This window comes from Oncorhynchus mykiss, chromosome 14, assembly GCF_013265735.2.
Source record: "Oncorhynchus mykiss isolate Arlee chromosome 14, USDA_OmykA_1.1, whole genome shotgun sequence".
Classification (NCBI taxonomy): domain Eukaryota; kingdom Metazoa; phylum Chordata; class Actinopteri; order Salmoniformes; family Salmonidae; genus Oncorhynchus; species Oncorhynchus mykiss.
This window is the reverse complement of record NC_048578.1, coordinates 42,067,313-42,086,076: the sequence shown is the minus strand read 5'-3', so window position 1 is coordinate 42,086,076 and position 18,764 is coordinate 42,067,313. Positions and strand designations below refer to the sequence as shown.

The following is an 18,764-nucleotide window of genomic DNA, read 5'->3' as shown; positions in this document are numbered from 1 at the left end:
TGAAAACCTCCTTCCATCAGCAAGGGCATTGAAGATGAAACGTGGCTGGGTCTTTCAGCATGACAATTATTCCAAAAACACCGCCCGGGCATTGAAGGAGTGGCTTCGTAAGAAGCATTTCAAGGTCCTGGAGTGGCCTAGCCAGTCTCCAGATCTCAACCCCATAGAAAATCTTTGGAAGGAGTTGAAAGTCCATGTTGCCCAGCAACAGCCCCAAAACATCCCTGCTCTAGAGGAGATCTGCATGGAGGAATGGGCCAAAATACCAGCAACAGTGTGTGAAAACCTTGTGAAGACTTACAGAAAACGTTAGCTTCTATTATGTGTCATGTATGCACAGATCTGCAACCAACATTTCCCCATGGGGACATAAGTCATCATCCTAAAAACAAATCACACCTTATAGCAGGAACAGCACCATCTACTGGTCAGAATCTGTTTATGTCAGGATGTAGAATGAGACATAAATTAGACATTTAAGTTTAGGTTTATCTGAACAGGGCAAACAAACCTCACCAAATTCACTGAATACATTATTATATGAAGAAACAATACTCAGAGCCGTAGCTCCATACTACTTGTCTCAGAACTGATACTGTGTACTGGTCGTGGGATGGTGTGGCGGGTCCATGAGGGGCTTTTGACCATGTCTTTGGATTCCTCATGTCTTACTCATTGTTTGAAAAACGTTTGGTCCAAATCGGATGTCGGGTACTATATTTATTGAATATGATTTGGATCCTATAAATTAAAATGGCCAATATGGGTGCAATCCAATTAGTATAATTTCTCAGAAATCAAATTGTATCTCAGCAAAATAATGTTGTAGAAATAAATCAGCATTCCTAACTACAGAAAATATTTCGGAACTCTCTGAAACGCTGGGTGTCATGGTTGAAATGGATCGACCCACATGTCATCAATAAGGGTTACCTCCACTCTATAGTCTTAGTTATGTTCACAACCTCTTGTCTCCTAAATACACTCTGTTAAATATTATCTGTACACCGTGACCTCAACTGACACCGGCTGTGTTTGAACTTCCATGCTTTTTGGCCACTGTTTTATCTCACAGCCCTGAGGGGGTATCTGTCAACAAGAAGGAATTGTTTCTCTTCTGTCTGGATCTGTACATTTTTACTGAAACGGGTTCCTCCCCTCTGGTGTCTCCTCCCCTCTGGTGTCTCCTCCCCTCTGGTGTCTCCTCCCCTCTGGTGTCTCCTCCCCTCTGGTCTCTCCCATTCTGTAGCTGAGCCCCAACCTGAGGACAGCCACGTGGACAGTCAACAGGAGTGACAACAGCAGACGTTTACTGGAAGCTGCAAAGGTACTTTAGATTGTTATTGGAGCTTATGCCATTTACGGTATCAGAAACAATTACGTTTAAATATGAACTCTGAAGAATCTAGTTGTAATATATTGTGTGTGTGTGCGCGTGTGCGTGCTTGTTCACAGCATTTGCAGGTGACAGATCGGACATGTTGGCACGGAAATGCGGGTGGAAGATTAAACGCAGACCCCAAAAATGTGGTAAGAAAAATAATACTTCCAAATGTTCAATAACAGAAGCATCTTGTTTTATTAGCTCCATGATCAGCATGTAAACAGAGAAAATAGGTGATGATTCATTTGTTCCTAACTCAATTCTGCAGGGAAAGAGTCACCTCTACTTTTATAGCCAACTGTTTGTGTTAATTAGTTCCATCAGTAGACCAGCAAAGACAGTTATAAGTAAAAATACTTTGATGTACTACATAAGTAAAAATACTTTGATGTACTACATAAGTTAAAATACTTTGATGTACTACTTAAGTAAAAATACTTTGATGTACTACATAATAAAAATACTTTGATGTACTACATAAGTTAAAATACTTTGATGTACTACATAATAAAAATACTTTGATGTACTACATAATAAAAATACTTTGATGTACTACATAATAAAAATACTTTGATGTACTACATAAGTTAAAATACTTTGATGTACTACATAAGTAAAAATACTTTGATGTACTACATAAGTAAAAATACTTTGATCTACTAAAGTTATTTACACCACAGTCCCAGAATGACCCTTGATGCTGACCAGTAAAGCTCTGTTCAATCATTGGGCATCTTTCAATATCATTACATTTTAACATTGTAATGTTTTATGTTTTATTCAGCCATGTATTCATTAATGAATCAATTATTCAATCTTGCAATCAATTTGACTTTACCAATATAACTACATAACATAATGGTATTCATTTATTTGAATGGTAAATCTCTTGATAAACTGAGTGAATCAAGATGTAGTCTACATGTAGTCACAATACAGGTAATATATATTATTCAATAGGTCTCGTTACAATACAGGTGTGTATGTATGGTATGTACAGTGGGGTAAAAAAGTATTGTCAGCCACCAATTGTGCAAGTTCTCCCACTTAAAAAGGTGAGAGAGGCCTGTAATTTTCATCATAGGTACACTTCAACTATGGCAGACAAAATGAGGGGAAAAAATCCAGAAAATCACATTGTACGATTTTTAATGAATTTATTTGCAAAATATGGTGGAAAATAAGTATTTGGTCAATATCAAAAGTTTCTCAATACTTTGTTATATGCCCTTTGTTGGCAATGACAGAGGTCAAACGCTTTCTGTAAGTCTTCACAAGGTTTTCATTCACTGTTCCTGGTATTTTGACCCCTTCCTCCATGCAGATCTCCTCTAGAGCAGTGATGTTTTGGGGCTGTTGCTGGGCAACACAGACTTTCAACTCCCTCCAAAGATTTTCTATGGGGTTGAGATCTGGAGACTGGCTAGGCCACTCCAGGACCTTGAAATGCTTCTTACGAAGCCACTCCTTCGTTGCCCGGGCGGTGTGTTTGGGATCATTGTCATGCTGAAAGACCCAGCCACGTTTCATCTTCAATGCCCTTGCGTTTTCACTCAAAATCTCACGATACATGGCCCCATTAATTATTTCCTTTACACGGATCAGTCGTCCTGGTCCCTTTCCAGAAAAACACCCCCAAAGCATGATTCTTCCACCCCCAAAGCATGATTCTTCAACCCCCATGCTTCACAGTAGGTATGGTGTTCTTTGGATCCAACTCAGCATTCTTTGTCCTCCAAACACGACGAGTTGAGTTTTTACCAAAAAGTTATATTTTGGTTTCATCTGACCCAATGACATTCTCCCAATCTTCTTCTGGATCATCCAAATGCTCTCTAGCAAACTTCAGACGGGCCTAGACATGTACTGGCTTAAGCAGGGGGACACGTCTGGCACTGCAGGATTTGAGTCCCTGGCGGCGTAGTGTGTTACTGATGGTAGGCTTTGTTACTTTGGTCCCAGCTCTCTGCAGGTCATTCACTAGGTGGTTCTGGGATTTTTGCTCACCGTTCTTGTGATCATTTCAAACAGGTGCCATTAATACAGGTAACGAGTGGATGACAGAGGAGCCTCTTAAAGAAGAGGTTACAGGTCTGTGAGAGACAGAAATCTTGCTTGTTTGTAGGTGACCAAATACTTATTTTCCACCATAATTTGCAAATAAATTCATTAAAAATCCTACAATGTGATTTTCTGGATTTTTTTTTTTCTCATTTTGTCCGTCATAGTTGAAGTGTACCTATGATGGAAATTACAGGCCTCATCTTTTTAGTGGGAGAACTTGCACAATTGGTGGCTGACTAAATACTTTTTTGCCCCACTGTATGCTATGTATTGTATGTATTCAATAGGACTGTCATGCATTAAGTTGAGCTGGTTTTATGGGGCTACAGATGAGTCTATTTCCCTTCCATTTAGAACTTATTTTATTGGCAACTGCTAGATCATATTCTTTTTATTGTACTGATCAACATTTGCATGGAAGAAGCGATCCCTTTTGTAAAAGTCTGCGCACTGTCTCTTTAAGAAAGTAGTGATATCATTTGGAGGTAGAATGTGGCTGTGTTACTATTCTAGTGGAAACCCGACGGGAGACTGAGTACATTTGTTTATGGTGGCAAGGGAGATTAAGTGAATTGATAAAGTTTTGGTGGCAATCAGCTTTGAAAGTTGCATATGTTGCTTCATGATTACGATTTTTTTACCGCCGATACCGATTTATTGGAAGGCCAAAAAAAGCCGATGCCGATTAATCGGGCTACTTTTTTGGGGGGGGGGGGGGTTTATATAGATTTGTAATAATGACAGTTACAACAATACTGAATGAACAATTAACATTTTATTTTGACTTAATATAATGCATAAATAAATTCTATTTAGTCTCAAATGAATAATGATACCTCTAGTTTGCGTATTATCATAAACAATGTACCAGGGTAGTGAATTGATGTTAGCTTCAGCTGTCAGCTAGCTGGGACATTTATCCTATAAAGATGGAAGATATCGGTATCTTCTTGCATTGTAAAGGGTTCTTGCCTGTAGGACATTGTTTTGCGAACAATAATGAACAGTTTCAACATTTCTACATGCCCTGTCACATTATACTTGTGTGCAGCATGAGGGGGGAGCTAACAATGCAACCCAGAGAGCTCTAGAAATGAATGAGGAAGTGGAGCACTGCTCTTCGTGCTATAAAGGGGCTGATCTGATACGTGATTGAGAAGGTCAAGTAGGTGTAAGATGCATTGGACAGAAGTACTGAACCTAACCAAAATTCTACTATCAAACCATTATTATTATTTTTGTTGTATAGTTAAAAATAGCAAAGTTTCAGTATACTGTGCAACACACACATTACTGTAATCAGCTTGGTGTTGCTGCTCTTCAGCTGCTCTGTCACTTTATTATTATTTGTTTTGGACAAATGAAGCTTTTTCCTTGAGGCGTTACATGTGTTACCTTCCTGTTCTGTGATCACAGTGAGGAGGAACACATTTAAATGATAACGGATGACATTAAGCAGACGCTTTCATCCCAAGGGACTTTTTTGTGTATGGGAGGCCCCAGCGGGAATCAAACCCACAATCCTGGTCTTTGCAACCTCCATGCTCTACCAACTGAGCCATGTGAATAAGCAATGTTATGTCATCTAACAGTGTTTTTCTTGTGTTGGTGGCAGTTGAAGGAGGTGAATTCCCGGACCATCCTGTCTAACATGCTGTCCTACGTGTGGCCCAAGGACCGGCCTGATCTACGGGCTAGAGTTGCCATCGCCCTGGGACTGCTGGCTGGAGCTAAGGTAGTCTGATGGGACACACACACACACACACACACACACACACACACGTCATCTGGCTGGAGATGAGGTAGCCGGGTGGAGGAGGTAGCCGGGTGGAGGAGGTAGCCGGGTGGAGGAGGTAGCCGGGTGGAGGAGGTAGCCGGGTGGAGGAGGTAGCCGGGTGGAGGAGGTAGCCGGGTGGAGGAGGTAGCCGGGTGGAGGAGGTAGCCGGGTGGAGGAGGTAGCCGGGTGGAGGAGGTAGCCGGGTGGAGGAGGTAGCCGGGTGGAGGAGGTAGCCGGGTGGAGGAGGTAGCCGGGTGGAGGAGGTAGCCGGGTGGAGGAGGTAGCTGGGTGGAGGAGGTAGCCGGGTGGGACTCATCTGCTGGCTGGAGGTACAGTGCTTATAGAAAGTATACATCTCAACCTTTTCACATTTTGTTCAAATGTGGGATTGAAATATAGTTGTCATTTTTTTATAAATGATTTACATAATACTCCATAATGTCAAAGTGAAAAAATAATACACATTTTTACAAGTTAATAACTAAAATGTGGCTTAGCAAGTTACATGGACTCACTCTGTTAAATAATAGGGATTGACATGATTTTTGAATGACTAACCCTTCCTCTGTCCCCCATATATACAACATCTGTAAGGTCCCTCAGTCTAGTAGTGAATGACGAACCCCTTCCTCTGTCCCCTCAGTCTAGTAGTGAGTCTAGTAGTGAATGACTAACCCTTCCTCTGTCCCCTCAGTCTAGTAGTGAGTCTAGTAGTGAATGACGAACCCCTTCCTCTGTCCCCTCAGTCTAGTAGTGAGTCTAGTAGTGAATGACTAACCCTTCCTCTGTCCCCCATATATACAACATCTGTAAGGTCCCTCAGTCTAGTAGTGAATGACGAACCCCTTCTTCTGTCCCCTCAGTCTAGTAGTGAATGACTACCCCCTTCCTCTGTCCCCTCAGTCTAGTAGTGAATGACGAACCCCTTCCTCTGTCCCCTCAGTCTAGTAGTGAGTCTAGTAGTGAATGACTAACCCTTCCTCTGTCCCTCAGTCTAGTAGTGAATGACTACCCCCTTCCTCTGTCCCCTCAGTCTAGTAGTGAATGACTACCCCCTTCCTCTGTCCCCTCAGTCTAGTAGTGAATGACGAACCCCTTCCTCTGTCCCCTCAGTCTAGTAGTGAATGACTACCCCCTTCCTCTGTCCCCTCAGTCTAGTAGTGAATGACTACCCCCTTCCTCTGTCCCCTCAGTCTAGTAGTGAATGACTACCCCCTTCCTCTGTCCCCTCAGTCTAGTAGTGAATGACTAACCCTTCCTCTGTCCCCTCAGTCTAGTAGTGAATGACTGCCCCCTTCTTCTGTCCCCTCAGTCTAGTAGTGAATGACTACCCCCTTCCTCTGTCCCCTCAGTCTTGTAGTGAATGACTACCCCCTTCCTCTGTCCCCTCAGTCTAGTAGTGAATGACGAACCCCTTCCTCTGTCCCCTCAGTCTAGTAGTGAATGACTACCCCCTTCCTCTGTCCCCTCAGTCTAGTAGTGAATGACTAACCCTTCCTCTGTCCCCTCAGTCTAGTAGTGAATGACTACCCCCTTCCTCTGTCCCCTCAGTCTAGTAGTGAATGACGAACCCCTTCCTCTGTCCCCTCAGTCTAGTAGTGAGTCTAGTAGTGAATGACTAACCCTTCCTCTGTCCCTCAGTCTAGTAGTGAATGACTACCCCCTTCCTCTGTCCCCTCAGTCTAGTAGTGAATGACTACCCCCTTCCTCTGTCCCCTCAGTCTAGTAGTGAATGACTAACCCTTCCTCTGTCCCTCAGTCTAGTAGTGAATGACTACCCCCTTCCTCTGTCCCCTCAGTCTAGTAGTGAATGACTACCCCCTTCCTCTGTCCCCTCAGTCTAGTAGTGAATGACTAACCCTTCCTCTGTCCCTCAGTCTAGTAGTGAATGACTACCCCCTTCCTCTGTCCCCTCAGTCTAGTAGTGAATGACTACCCCCTTCCTCTGTCCCTCAGTCTAGTAGTGAATGACTAACCCTTCCTCTGTCCCTCAGTCTAGTAGTGAATGACTACCCCCTTCCTCTGTCCCTCAGTCTAGTAGTGAATGACGAACCCCTTCTTCTGTCCCCTCAGTCTAGTAGTGAATGACTACCCCCTTCTTCTGTCCCCTCAGTCTAGTAGTGAATGACTACCCCCTTCCTCTGTCCCTCAGTCTAGTAGTGAATGACTACCCCCTTCCTCTGTCCCTCAGTCTAGTAGTGAATGACGAACCCCTTCTTCTGTCCCCTCAGTCTAGTAGTGAATGACTACCCCCTTCTTCTGTCCCCTCAGTCTAGTAGTGAATGACTACCCCCTTCCTCTGTCCCTCAGTCTAGTAGTGAATGACGAACCCCTTCCTCTGTCCCCTCAGTCTAGTAGTGAATGACGAACCCCTTCCTCTGTCCCCTCAGTCTAGTAGTGAATGACGAACCCCTTCCTCTGTCCCCTCCGTCTAGTAGTGAATGACTAACCCCTTCCTCTGTCCCCCTTCCTCTGTCCCCTCAGTCTAGTAGTGAATGACTAACCCCTTCCTCTGTCCCCCTTCCTCTGTCCCCTCAGTCTAGTAGTGAATGACGAACCCCTTCCTCTGTCCCTCAGTCTAGTAGTGAATGACGAACCCCTTCCTCTGTCCCCTCAGTCTAGTAGTGAATGACGAACCCCTTCTTCTGTCCCCTCAGTCTAGTAGTGAATGACTACCCCCTTCTTCTGTCCCCTCAGTCTAGTAGTGAATGACTACCCCCTTCCTCTGTCCCTCAGTCTAGTAGTGAATGACTACCCCCTTCCTCTGTCCCTCAGTCTAGTAGTGAATGACGAACCCCTTCTGTCCCCTCAGTCTAGTAGTGAATGACTACCCCCTTCTTCTGTCCCCTCAGTCTAGTAGTGAATGACTACCCCCTTCCTCTGTCCCTCAGTCTAGTAGTGAATGACGAACCCCTTCCTCTGTCCCCTCAGTCTAGTAGTGAATGACGAACCCCTTCCTCTGTCCCCTCAGTCTAGTAGTGAATGACTAACCCCTTCCTCTGTCCCCCTTCCTCTGTCCCCTCAGTCTAGTAGTGAATGACTAACCCCTTCCTCTGTCCCCCTTCCTCTGTCCCCTCAGTCTAGTAGTGAATGACGAACCCCTTCCTCTGTCCCTCAGTCTAGTAGTGAATGACTACCCCCTTCCTCTGTCCCTCAGTCTAGTAGTGAATGACTAACCCTTCCTCTGTCCCTCAGTCTAGTAGTGAATGACTACCCCCTTCCTCTGTCCCTCAGTCTAGTAGTGAATGACGAACCCCTTCTTCTGTCCCCTCAGTCTAGTAGTGAATGACTACCCCCTTCTTCTGTCCCCTCAGTCTAGTAGTGAATGACTACCCCCTTCCTCTGTCCCTCAGTCTAGTAGTGAATGACGAACCCCTTCCTCTGTCCCCTCAGTCTAGTAGTGAATGACGAACCCCTTCCTCTGTCCCCTCAGTCTAGTAGTGAATGACGAACCCCTTCCTCTGTCCCCTCCGTCTAGTAGTGAATGACTAACCCCTTCCTCTGTCCCCCTTCCTCTGTCCCCTCAGTCTAGTAGTGAATGACTAACCCCTTCCTCTGTCCCCCTTCCTCTGTCCCCTCAGTCTAGTAGTGAATGACGAACCCCTTCCTCTGTCCCTCAGTCTAGTAGTGAATGACTACCCCCTTCCTCTGTCCCTCAGTCTAGTAGTGAATGACGAACCCCTTCTTCTGTCCCCTCAGTCTAGTAGTGAATGACTACCCCCTTCTTCTGTCCCCTCAGTCTAGTAGTGAATGACTACCCCCTTCCTCTGTCCCTCAGTCTAGTAGTGAATGACGAACCCCTTCCTCTGTCCCCTCAGTCTAGTAGTGAATGACGAACCCCTTCCTCTGTCCCCTCAGTCTAGTAGTGAATGACGAACCCCTTCCTCTGTCCCCTCCGTCTAGTAGTGAATGACTAACCCCTTCCTCTGTCCCCCTTCCTCTGTCCCCTCAGTCTAGTAGTGAATGACTAACCCCTTCCTCTGTCCCCCTTCCTCTGTCCCCTCAGTCTAGTAGTGAATGACGAACCCCTTCCTCTGTCCCTCAGTCTAGTAGTGAATGACGAACCCCTTCCTCTGTCCCCTCAGTCTAGTAGTGAATGACGAACCCCTTCTTCTGTCCCCTCAGTCTAGTAGTGAATGACTACCCCCTTCTTCTGTCCCCTCAGTCTAGTAGTGAATGACTACCCCCTTCCTCTGTCCCTCAGTCTAGTAGTGAATGACTACCCCCTTCCTCTGTCCCTCAGTCTAGTAGTGAATGACGAACCCCTTCTGTCCCCTCAGTCTAGTAGTGAATGACTACCCCCTTCTTCTGTCCCCTCAGTCTAGTAGTGAATGACTACCCCCTTCCTCTGTCCCTCAGTCTAGTAGTGAATGACGAACCCCTTCCTCTGTCCCCTCAGTCTAGTAGTGAATGACGAACCCCTTCCTCTGTCCCCTCAGTCTAGTAGTGAATGACTAACCCCTTCCTCTGTCCCCCTTCCTCTGTCCCCTCAGTCTAGTAGTGAATGACTAACCCCTTCCTCTGTCCCCCTTCCTCTGTCCCCTCAGTCTAGTAGTGAATGACGAACCCCTTCCTCTGTCCCTCAGTCTAGTAGTGAATGACTACCCCCTTCCTCTGTCCCTCAGTCTAGTAGTGAATGACTAACCCTTCCTCTGTCCCTCAGTCTAGTAGTGAATGACTACCCCCTTCCTCTGTCCCTCAGTCTAGTAGTGAATGACGAACCCCTTCTTCTGTCCCCTCAGTCTAGTAGTGAATGACTACCCCCTTCTTCTGTCCCCTCAGTCTAGTAGTGAATGACTACCCCCTTCCTCTGTCCCTCAGTCTAGTAGTGAATGACTACCCCCTTCCTCTGTCCCTCAGTCTAGTAGTGAATGACGAACCCCTTCTTCTGTCCCCTCAGTCTAGTAGTGAATGACTACCCCCTTCTTCTGTCCCCTCAGTCTAGTAGTGAATGACTACCCCCTTCTTCTGTCCCCTCAGTCTAGTAGTGAATGACTACCCCCTTCCTCTGTCCCTCAGTCTAGTAGTGAATGACTACCCCCTTCCTCTGTCCCTCAGTCTAGTAGTGAATGACGAACCCCTTCCTCTGTCCCCTCAGTCTAGTAGTGAATGACTAACCCCTTCCTCTGTCCCCCTTCCTCTGTCCCCTCAGTCTAGTAGTGAATGACTAACCCCTTCCTCTGTCCCCCTTCCTCTGTCCCCTCAGTCTAGTAGTGAATGACGAACCCCTTCCTCTGTCCCTCAGTCTAGTAGTGAATGACGAACCCCTTCCTCTGTCCCCTCAGTCTAGTAGTGAATGACGAACCCCTTCCTCTGTCCCTCAGTCTAGTAGTGAATGACGAACCCCTTCCTCTGTCCCTCAGTCTAGTAGTGAATGACGAACCCCTTCCTCTGTCCCCTCAGTCTAGTTGTGAATGACGAACCCCTTCCTCTGTCCCCTCAGTCTAGTAGTGAATGACTACCCCCTTCCTCTGTCCCCTCAGTCTAGTAGTGAATGACTAACCCTTCCTCTGTCCCTCAGTCTAGTAGTGAATGACTACCCCCTTCCTCTGTCCCCTCAGTCTAGTAGTGAATGACTACCCCCTTCCTCTGTCCCCTCAGTCTAGTAGTGAATGACTAACCCTTCCTCTGTCCCTCAGTCTAGTAGTGAATGACTACCCCCTTCCTCTGTCCCCTCAGTCTAGTAGTGAATGACTACCCCCTTCCTCTGTCCCCTCAGTCTAGTAGTGAATGACTAACCCTTCCTCTGTCCCCTCAGTCTAGTTGTGAATGACTACCCCCTTCCTCTGTCCCTCAGTCTAGAAGTGAATGACTACCCCCTTCCTCTGTCCCCTCAGTCTAGTAGTGAATGACTACCCCCTTCCTCTGTCCCTCAGTCTAGTAGTGAATGACTACCCCCTTCTTCTGTCCCCTCAGTCTAGTAGTGAATGACTACCCCCTTCTTCTGTCCCCTCAGTCTAGTAGTGAATGACTAACCCCTTCTTCTGTCCCCTCAGTCTAGTAGTGAATGACTACCCCCTTCCTCTGTCCCTCAGTCTAGTAGTGAATGACGAACCCCTTCCTCTGTCCCCTCAGTCTAGTAGTGAATGACGAACCCCTTCCTCTGTCCCCTCAGTCTAGTAGTGAATGACTAACCCCTTCCTCTGTCCCCCTTCCTCTGTCCCCTCAGTCTAGTAGTGAATGACTAACCCCTTCCTCTGTCCCCTCAGTCTAGTAGTGAATGACTACCCCCTTCCTCTGTCCCCTCAGTCTAGTAGTGAATGACTACCCCCTTCCTCTGTCCCCTCAGTCTAGTAGTGAATGACTACCCCCTTCCTCTGTCCCCTCAGTCTAGTAGTGAATGACTAACCCTTCCTCTGTCCCCTCAGTCTAGTAGTGAATGACTACCCCCTTCTTCTGTCCCCTCAGTCTAGTAGTGAATGACGAACCCCTTCCTCTGTCCCTCAGTCTAGTAGTGAATGACTAACCCCTTCTTCTGTCCCCTCAGTCTAGTAGTGAATGACTAACCCCTTCCTCTGTCCCCCATATATACAACATCTGGAAGGTCCCTCAGTCTAATAGTGAATTTCAACCACAGATTCAACTACAAAGACCAGGGAGCTTTTCAAAAGCCTCGTAAAGAAGGGCAGTGATTGGTCAATGGGTAACAATAACAAATCAGACCTTTATTTCTCTCTTTAAGCATCATGGTGAAGTTAATAATGACGCCGTGGGCGATGTATTAAACAGGGTTTTCCACATGGAGTACCCTGCCAAATAGAAAAAGTAGCCAGCCAGGTTCCCCCTGGGAAACGAGCTCTATTTTGGTGGCCTCTGTATTTGGAACCAGCAACTATCAGAAAGTTCACTCTTTTTACCGTGTTAATTTAAAACAGCTGATGAAACTACGATAGAAAACAAATGAAATACTTAGTTTTGACTACACTGTGCTCAAATACAAATAGCTTGATGTTTACGCGTGTGGTTTTCAGTGGTTTTCAGTGGTTTTCAGTGGTTTTCAGTGGTTTTCAGTGGTTTTCAGTGGTTTTCAGTGGTAGACTGCGACAGAGCAGGTAAATGTTGAACTGGAAAGGAAAAAGCTTTAATGTCGGACCCTGGGCGAGAAGGAAAATAAATGACTCTGCCAGAAATCAATAGGCTAAGTGAGATTTCGACTCATCGTTAACACATTATAGGCTATGGGACATGCAAATTTAACCACCGCGCACAACAGACAGCAGACTGTCAAACTGGCAGTGTTTCTGTGTCACCTTAGTGACTGACAGGCTCCTGTCCTATCAATGCTTATCATTCATTCTAGCTCACCTTTATCGGAGTTTCCCACAACCAGATGCTTCCTTTTTCCGCTGACACCCGGATGTTGGATCTCTGCTCAGGTGTTTATTTTACGCCTGCTATGTTTAGTTAATTCAAGTAGGAGAGGGCTTGGCAGATTATTTTTTGTCTTTTCTGACTAGTGGCGCTAGTACCCAGCTGAAATAAGTATAGCCGACAGGGAAAACCCTGTAAACCACCCAGACACATCAGATGCACTCAACCTTCTGAACTGAGCTGCAGGAGAGGAAGGAAACTGCTTAAGAATGTCACCATGAGGCCGTTGGTGATTTTTAAAATGGCTACAGAGTTTAAAATGACTGTAATGGGAGAACTGAGGATGGATGGATCAACAATATTGTAGTGATTCCACAATAATGACCTAAATGAATAAAACATAGATTTGTATATAACAAGGCACTAAATAAAATACAACTGTATTTTTCTGTGAAGAATCAACAACAAGTGGGACACAATCCTGAAGTGGAACGACATTTATTGGATATTTCAAACTTTTTTTAACAAATCAAAAACTGAAAAATTGGGCGTGCAAAATTATTCAACCTGCATCACCAGGACCCTGGGCATCTTTCTTTTAGTGTTTTTCAGAGTCAGTAGAAAGGCCTTTTTAGTTTCCTAAGTTTTCATAACTGTGACCTTAGTTGCTTATCGTCTGTAAGCTGTTAGTGTCTTAGCGACTGTTCCACAGGTGCATGTTCATTAAATCATTAAATCATTTTATTTGCCACATACACATGGTTAGCAGATGTTAATGCGAGTGTAGCGAAATGCTTGTGCCTCTAGTTCCGACAATGCAGTAATAACCAACAAGTAATCTAACTAACAATTCCAAAACTACTGTCTTATACACAGTGTAAGGGGATAAAGAATATGTACATAAAGATATATGAATGAGTGATGGTACACACAGTAGATGGTATAGAGTATATACATATGAGATGAGTAATGTAGGGTATTAAACATTAAGTGGCATTGTGATACATATTTTACATCAATTTCCATCAATTCCCATTATTAAAGTGGCTGGAGTTGAGTCAGTGTCAGTGTGTTGGCAGCAGCCACTCTATGTTAGTGGAGGCTGTTTAACAGTCTGATGGCCTTGAGATAGAAGCTGTTTTTCAGTCTCTCGGTCCCAGCTTTGATGCACCTGTACTGACCTCGCCTTCTGGATGATAGCGGGGTGAACAGGCAGTAGCTCGGGTGGTTGTTGTCCTTGATGATCTTTATGGCCTTCCTGTGACATCGGGTGGTGTAGGTGTCCTGGAGGGCAGGTAGTTTGCCCCCGGTGATGCGTTGTGCAGACCTCACTACCCTCTGGAGAGCCTTACGGTTGAGGGCGGTGCAGTTGCCATACCAGGCGGTGATACGGCCCGACAGGATGCTCTCGATTGTGCATCTGTAGAAGTTTGTGTGCTTTTGGTGACAAGCCAAATTTCTTCAGCCTCCTGAGGTTGAAGAGGCGCTGCTGCGCCTTCTTCACAACGCTGTCTGTGTGGGTGGACCAATTCAGTTTGTCTGTGATGTGTACGCCGAGGAACTTAGTTCCTCCCGAATGTAATGAAACCTACGATTACCTGGGGTAAGAAATAACACGTAAAAAAAACAAAATACTGCATAGTTTCCTTGGAACGCGAGGCGGCCATCTCTGTCGGCGCCGACATGGGTCAAGCATGGGAAACTGTTTAAACGATGAAGATCTGTGAAGTTATTTGGGGTTTTACAAATTCTTTTTTACAATTGTAGAAACATTTCAAGGATAATGAATGGAAACAGGATGTACCTTTAGCTAATTTGAGTCTCATAGCAAAAGGTCTTGAATACTTATGTAAATAAATTCGCAAAAATGTTTAAACCTCCTCTTTCACTTTGTCATTATGTGGTATTGTGTAGATTGAGTAAAAAAAATATAACTAAAGTCTAGTGGTCTGATTACTTTCTGAATGCCACGTAGATATAGAGGTCTATAGATCCTATCTGCAGTCCTGATTTCTGGAACTGTTCACTTACCTGTGTAGTGTTTACTTTTCCTTGTTTCACTGTCTGGAATTTCAGGGTTCTCCCCATCAGGATAGTAATACAAGCCCACACACAGCCAGCCTTACTGCACCGAGCTTCTACCATCAGAAGAGTGGACATTCCTGTTTTCACCACTCCTGTTTCTCACTCTCTCTAGATGACCAACGTGATGGTACCCTTCATGTTTAAGTATGCTGTGGATGAGCTGAATGGACTGTCGGGACACATGTTGAACCTGAGCGACGCCCCCAACACCGTGGCTACCATGGCAACCGCTGTTCTTATTGGTTGTAAGTCCCAACTACTTTTCTTCACAAACCAGAAAGGCACAAAAAAAAGTGAATATCTTGGAACAGAATATTGTTATCACAGTCCAGGAGTCAGATTCTAGATTATCTGGGATAGGGAACCATTAAACTATAAGTATATCAAACCTAGTGTTGGCTCTGCCTCGGTCTCCTCTGCCTCTGTCTCCTCTGCCTCTGTCTCCTCTGCCTCTGTCTCCTCTGCCTCTGTCTCCTCTGCCTCTGTCTCCTCTGCCTCTGTCTCCTCTGCCTCGGTCTCCTCTGCCTCGGTCTCCTCTGCCTCGGTCTCCTCTGCCTCGGTCTCGGTCTCTGGCTCTGCCTCGGTCTCTGGCTCTGCCTCGGTCTCTGGCTCTGCCTCGGTCTCTGGCTCTGCCTCGGTCTCTGGCTCTGCCTCGGTCTCTGGCTCTGCCTCGGTCTCTGGCTCTGCCTCGGTCTCTGGCTCTGCCTCGGTCTCTGGCTCCTCTGCCTCGGTCTCTGGCTCCTCTGCCTCGGTCTCTGCCTCGGTCTCTGGCTCCTCTGCCTCCTCTGCCTCCTCTGCCTCCTCTGCCTCCTCTGGCTCTGCCTCCTCTGTCTCTGCCTCCTCTGTCTCTGCCTCCTCTGTCTCCTCTGCTTCTGTCTCCTCTGGCTCTGCCTCCTCTGTCTCTGTCTCCTCTGGCTCTGCCTCCTCTGTCTCCTCTGCCTCTGTCTCCTCTGGGTCTGCTGTCCCTGTCTCCTCTGTCCCTGTCTCCTCTGTCCCTGTCTCTTCTGCCGCTGGCTCCTCTGGCTCTGCCGCTGGCTCCTCTGGCTCTGCCGCTGGCTCCTCTGGCTCTGCCGCTGGCTCCTCTGGCTCTGCCGCTGGCTCCTCTGGCTCTGCCGCTGGCTCCTCTGGCTCTGCCGCTGGCTCCTCTGGCTCTGCCGCTGGCTCCTCTGGCTCTGCCGCTGGCTCCTCTGGCTCTGCCTCCTCTGGCTCTGTCTCCTCTGGCTCTGCCCCTGTCTCCTCTGGCTCTGCCCCTGTCTCCTCTGGCTCTGCCGCTGTCTCCTCTGGCTCTGCCGCTGTCTCCTCTGGCTCTGCCGCTGTCTCCTCTGGCTCTGCCGCTGTCTCCTCTGGCTCTGCCGCTGCCTCCTCTGCCTCTGCCTCTGTCTCCTCTGCCGCTGTGTCCTCTGGCTCTGGCTCTGCCTCCTCTGGCTCTGCCTCCTCTGGCTCCTCTGGTTCTGGCTCCTCTGGCTCTGGCTCCTTTGGCTCTGCCTCCGGCTCCTCTGGCTCTGCCTCTGGCGCTGTCTCCTCTGGCGCTGGCTCCTCTGGCGCTGGCTCCTCTGGCTCTGTCTCCGCCGCTGTCCCCTCTGACGCTGTCTCCTCTGGCTCTGTCTCCTTTGGCTCTGCCTCCTCTGGCTCCTCTGGCTCTGCCTCTGGCTCTGTCTCCTCTGGCGCTGGCTCCTCTGGCTCTGTCTCCGCCGCTGTCCCCTCTGACGCTGTCTCCTCTGGCTCTGTCTCCTCTGGCTCTGCCTCCTCTGGCTCTGCCTCTGGCTCCTCTGGCTCTGCCTCCTCTGGCTCTGCCCCTGGCTCCTCTGGCTCTGCCTCCTCTGGCTCTGCCCCTGTCTCCTCTGCCTCCTCTGGCTCTGCCCCTGTCTCCTCTGCCCCTGTCTCCTCTGCCCCTGTCTCCTCTGCCCCTGTCTCCTCTGCCCCTGTCTCCTCTGCCCCTGTCTCCTCTGCCCCTGTCTCCTCTGCCCCTGTCTCCTCTGCCCCTGTCTCCTCTGCCCCTGTCTCCTCTGCCCCTGTCTCCTCTGCCCCTGTCTCCTCTGCCCCTGTCTCCTCTGCCCCTGTCTCCTCTGCCCCTGTCTCCTCTGCCCCTGTCTCCTCTGCCCCTGTCTCCTCTGCCCCTGTCTCCTCTGCCCCTGTCTCCTCTGCCCCTGTCTCCTCTGCCCCTGTCTCCTCTGCCCCTGTCTCCTCTGCCCCTGTCTCCTCTGCCCCTGTCTCCTCTGCCCCTGTCTCCTCTGCCCCTGTCTCCTCTGCCCCTGTCTCCTCTGCCCCTGTCTCCTCTGCCCCTGTCTCCTCTGCCCCTGTCTCCTCTGCCCCTGTCTCCTCTGCCCCTGTCTCCTCTGCCCCTGTCTCCTCTGCCCCTGTCTCCTCTGCCCCTGTCTCCTCTGCCCCTGTCTCCTCTGCCCCTGTCTCCTCTGCCCCTGTCTCCTCTGCCCCTGTCTCCTCTGCCCCTGTCTCCTCTGCCCCTGTCTCCTCTGCCCCTGTCTCCTCTGCCCCTGTCTCCTCTGCCCCTGTCTCCTCTGCCCCTGTCTCCTCTGCCCCTGTCTCCTCTGCCCCTGTCTCCTCTGCCCCTGTCTCCTCTGCCCCTGTCTCCTCTGCCCCTGTCTCCTCTGCCCCTGTCTCCTCTGCCCCTGGCTCCTCTGGCTCTGGCTCCCTCTGGCTCTGTCGCCTCTGGCTCTGTCTTCTCTGGCTCTGCCTCTGGCTCTGTCGCCTCTGGCTCTGTCTTCTCTGGCTCTGCCTCTGGCTCTGGCTCTGCCTCTGGCTCTGGCTCTGCCTCTGGCTCTGGCTCTGCCTCTGGCTCTGCCTCTGGCTCTGGCTCTGGCTCTGCCTCTGGCTCTGGCTCCTCTGGCTCTGGCTCTGCCTCTGGCTCCTCTGCCTCTGGCTCTGGCTCCTCTGCCTCTGGCTCTGCCTCTGGCTCCTCTGGCTCTGGCTCTGCCTCTGGCTCCTCTGCCTCTGGCTCTGGCTCCTCTGCCTCTGGCTCTGCCTCTGGCTCCTCTGCCTCTGGCTCTGCCTCTGGCTCCTCTGCCTCTGGCTCTGCCTCTGGCTCCTCTGCCTCTGGCTCTGCCTCTGGCTCCTCTGCCTCTGGCTCTGCCTCTGGCTCCTCTGCCTCTGGCTCTGCCTCTGGCTCCTCTGCCTCTGGCTCTGCCTCTGGCTCCTCTGCCTCTGGCTCTGCCTCTGGCTCCTCTGCCTCTAGCTCCTCTGGCTCTGGCTCTGCCTCCTCTGGCTCCTCTGGCTCTGGCTCTGCCTCCTCTGGCTCTGGCTCTGCCTCCTCTGGCTCTGGCTCTGCCTCCTCTGGCTCTGCCTCCTCTGGCTCTGCCTCCTCTGGCTCTGTCTCCTCTGGCTCTGTCTCCTCTGGCTCTGTCTCCTCTGGCTCTGTCTCCTCTGGCTCTGTCTCCTCTGGCTCTGTCTCCTCTGGCTCTGTCTCCTCTGGCTCTGTCTCCTCTGCCCCTGTCTCCTCTGCCCCTGTCTCCTCTGCCCCTGTCTCCTCTGCCCCTGTCTCCTCTGCCCCTGTCTCCTCTGCCCCTGTCTCCTCTGCCCCTGTCTCCTCTGCCCCTGTCTCCTCTGCCCCTGTCTCCTCTGGCCCCTGTCTCCTCTGGCCTCTGTCTCCGTCTGCCTCTGGCTCCGTCTGCCTCTGGCTCCTCTGCCTCTGGCTCCTCTGGCTCTGGCTCCTCTGGCTCTGGCTCCTCTGGCTCTGGCTCCTCTGGCTCTGCCTCCTCTGGCTCTGTCTCCTCTGGCCTCTGTCTCCTCTGGCCTCTGTCTCCTCTGGCCTCTGTCTCCTCTGGCCTCTGTCTCCTCTGGCCTCTGTCTCCTCTGGCCTCTGGCTCCTCTGGCTCTGGCTCCTCTGCCTCTGGCTCCTCTGCCTCTGGCTCTGCCTCTGCCTCATTTGTATTTCATTAACCTATACCTTTAACTATTGGATGTTCTTATAGGCACTTTAGTATTGCCAGCCTAATCTCAGGAGTTGATAGGCTTGTAGTCATAAACAGCGCTGTGCTTCAAGCATTGCGAAGAGCTGCTGGTAAACGCAGGAAAGTGGTGTTTGAATGAATGCTTACGAGCCTGCTGCTGCCTACCACCGCTCAGACTGCTCTATCAAACCATAGACTTAGTTATAATATAATAAACACACAGAAATACGAACCTTAG

General features: G+C 48.9%; 1 protein-coding gene across 1 annotated transcript in view; it reads left to right on the top strand.

Moving 5' to 3' along the window:
- LOC110533243 (ATP-binding cassette sub-family B member 7, mitochondrial) overlaps window positions 1–18,764 on the top strand; it is a 50,933-nt gene that overhangs the window by 5,766 nt on the left and 26,403 nt on the right. The window contains exons 2-5 of the mRNA XM_036943579.1: window positions 1,250–1,327; window positions 1,456–1,530; window positions 5,064–5,183; window positions 14,734–14,866. Of these exons, the coding sequence (XP_036799474.1) occupies window positions 1,250–1,327; window positions 1,456–1,530; window positions 5,064–5,183; window positions 14,734–14,866 (406 nt within the window). The remainder of the gene's footprint in view (window positions 1–1,249; window positions 1,328–1,455; window positions 1,531–5,063; window positions 5,184–14,733; window positions 14,867–18,764) is intronic.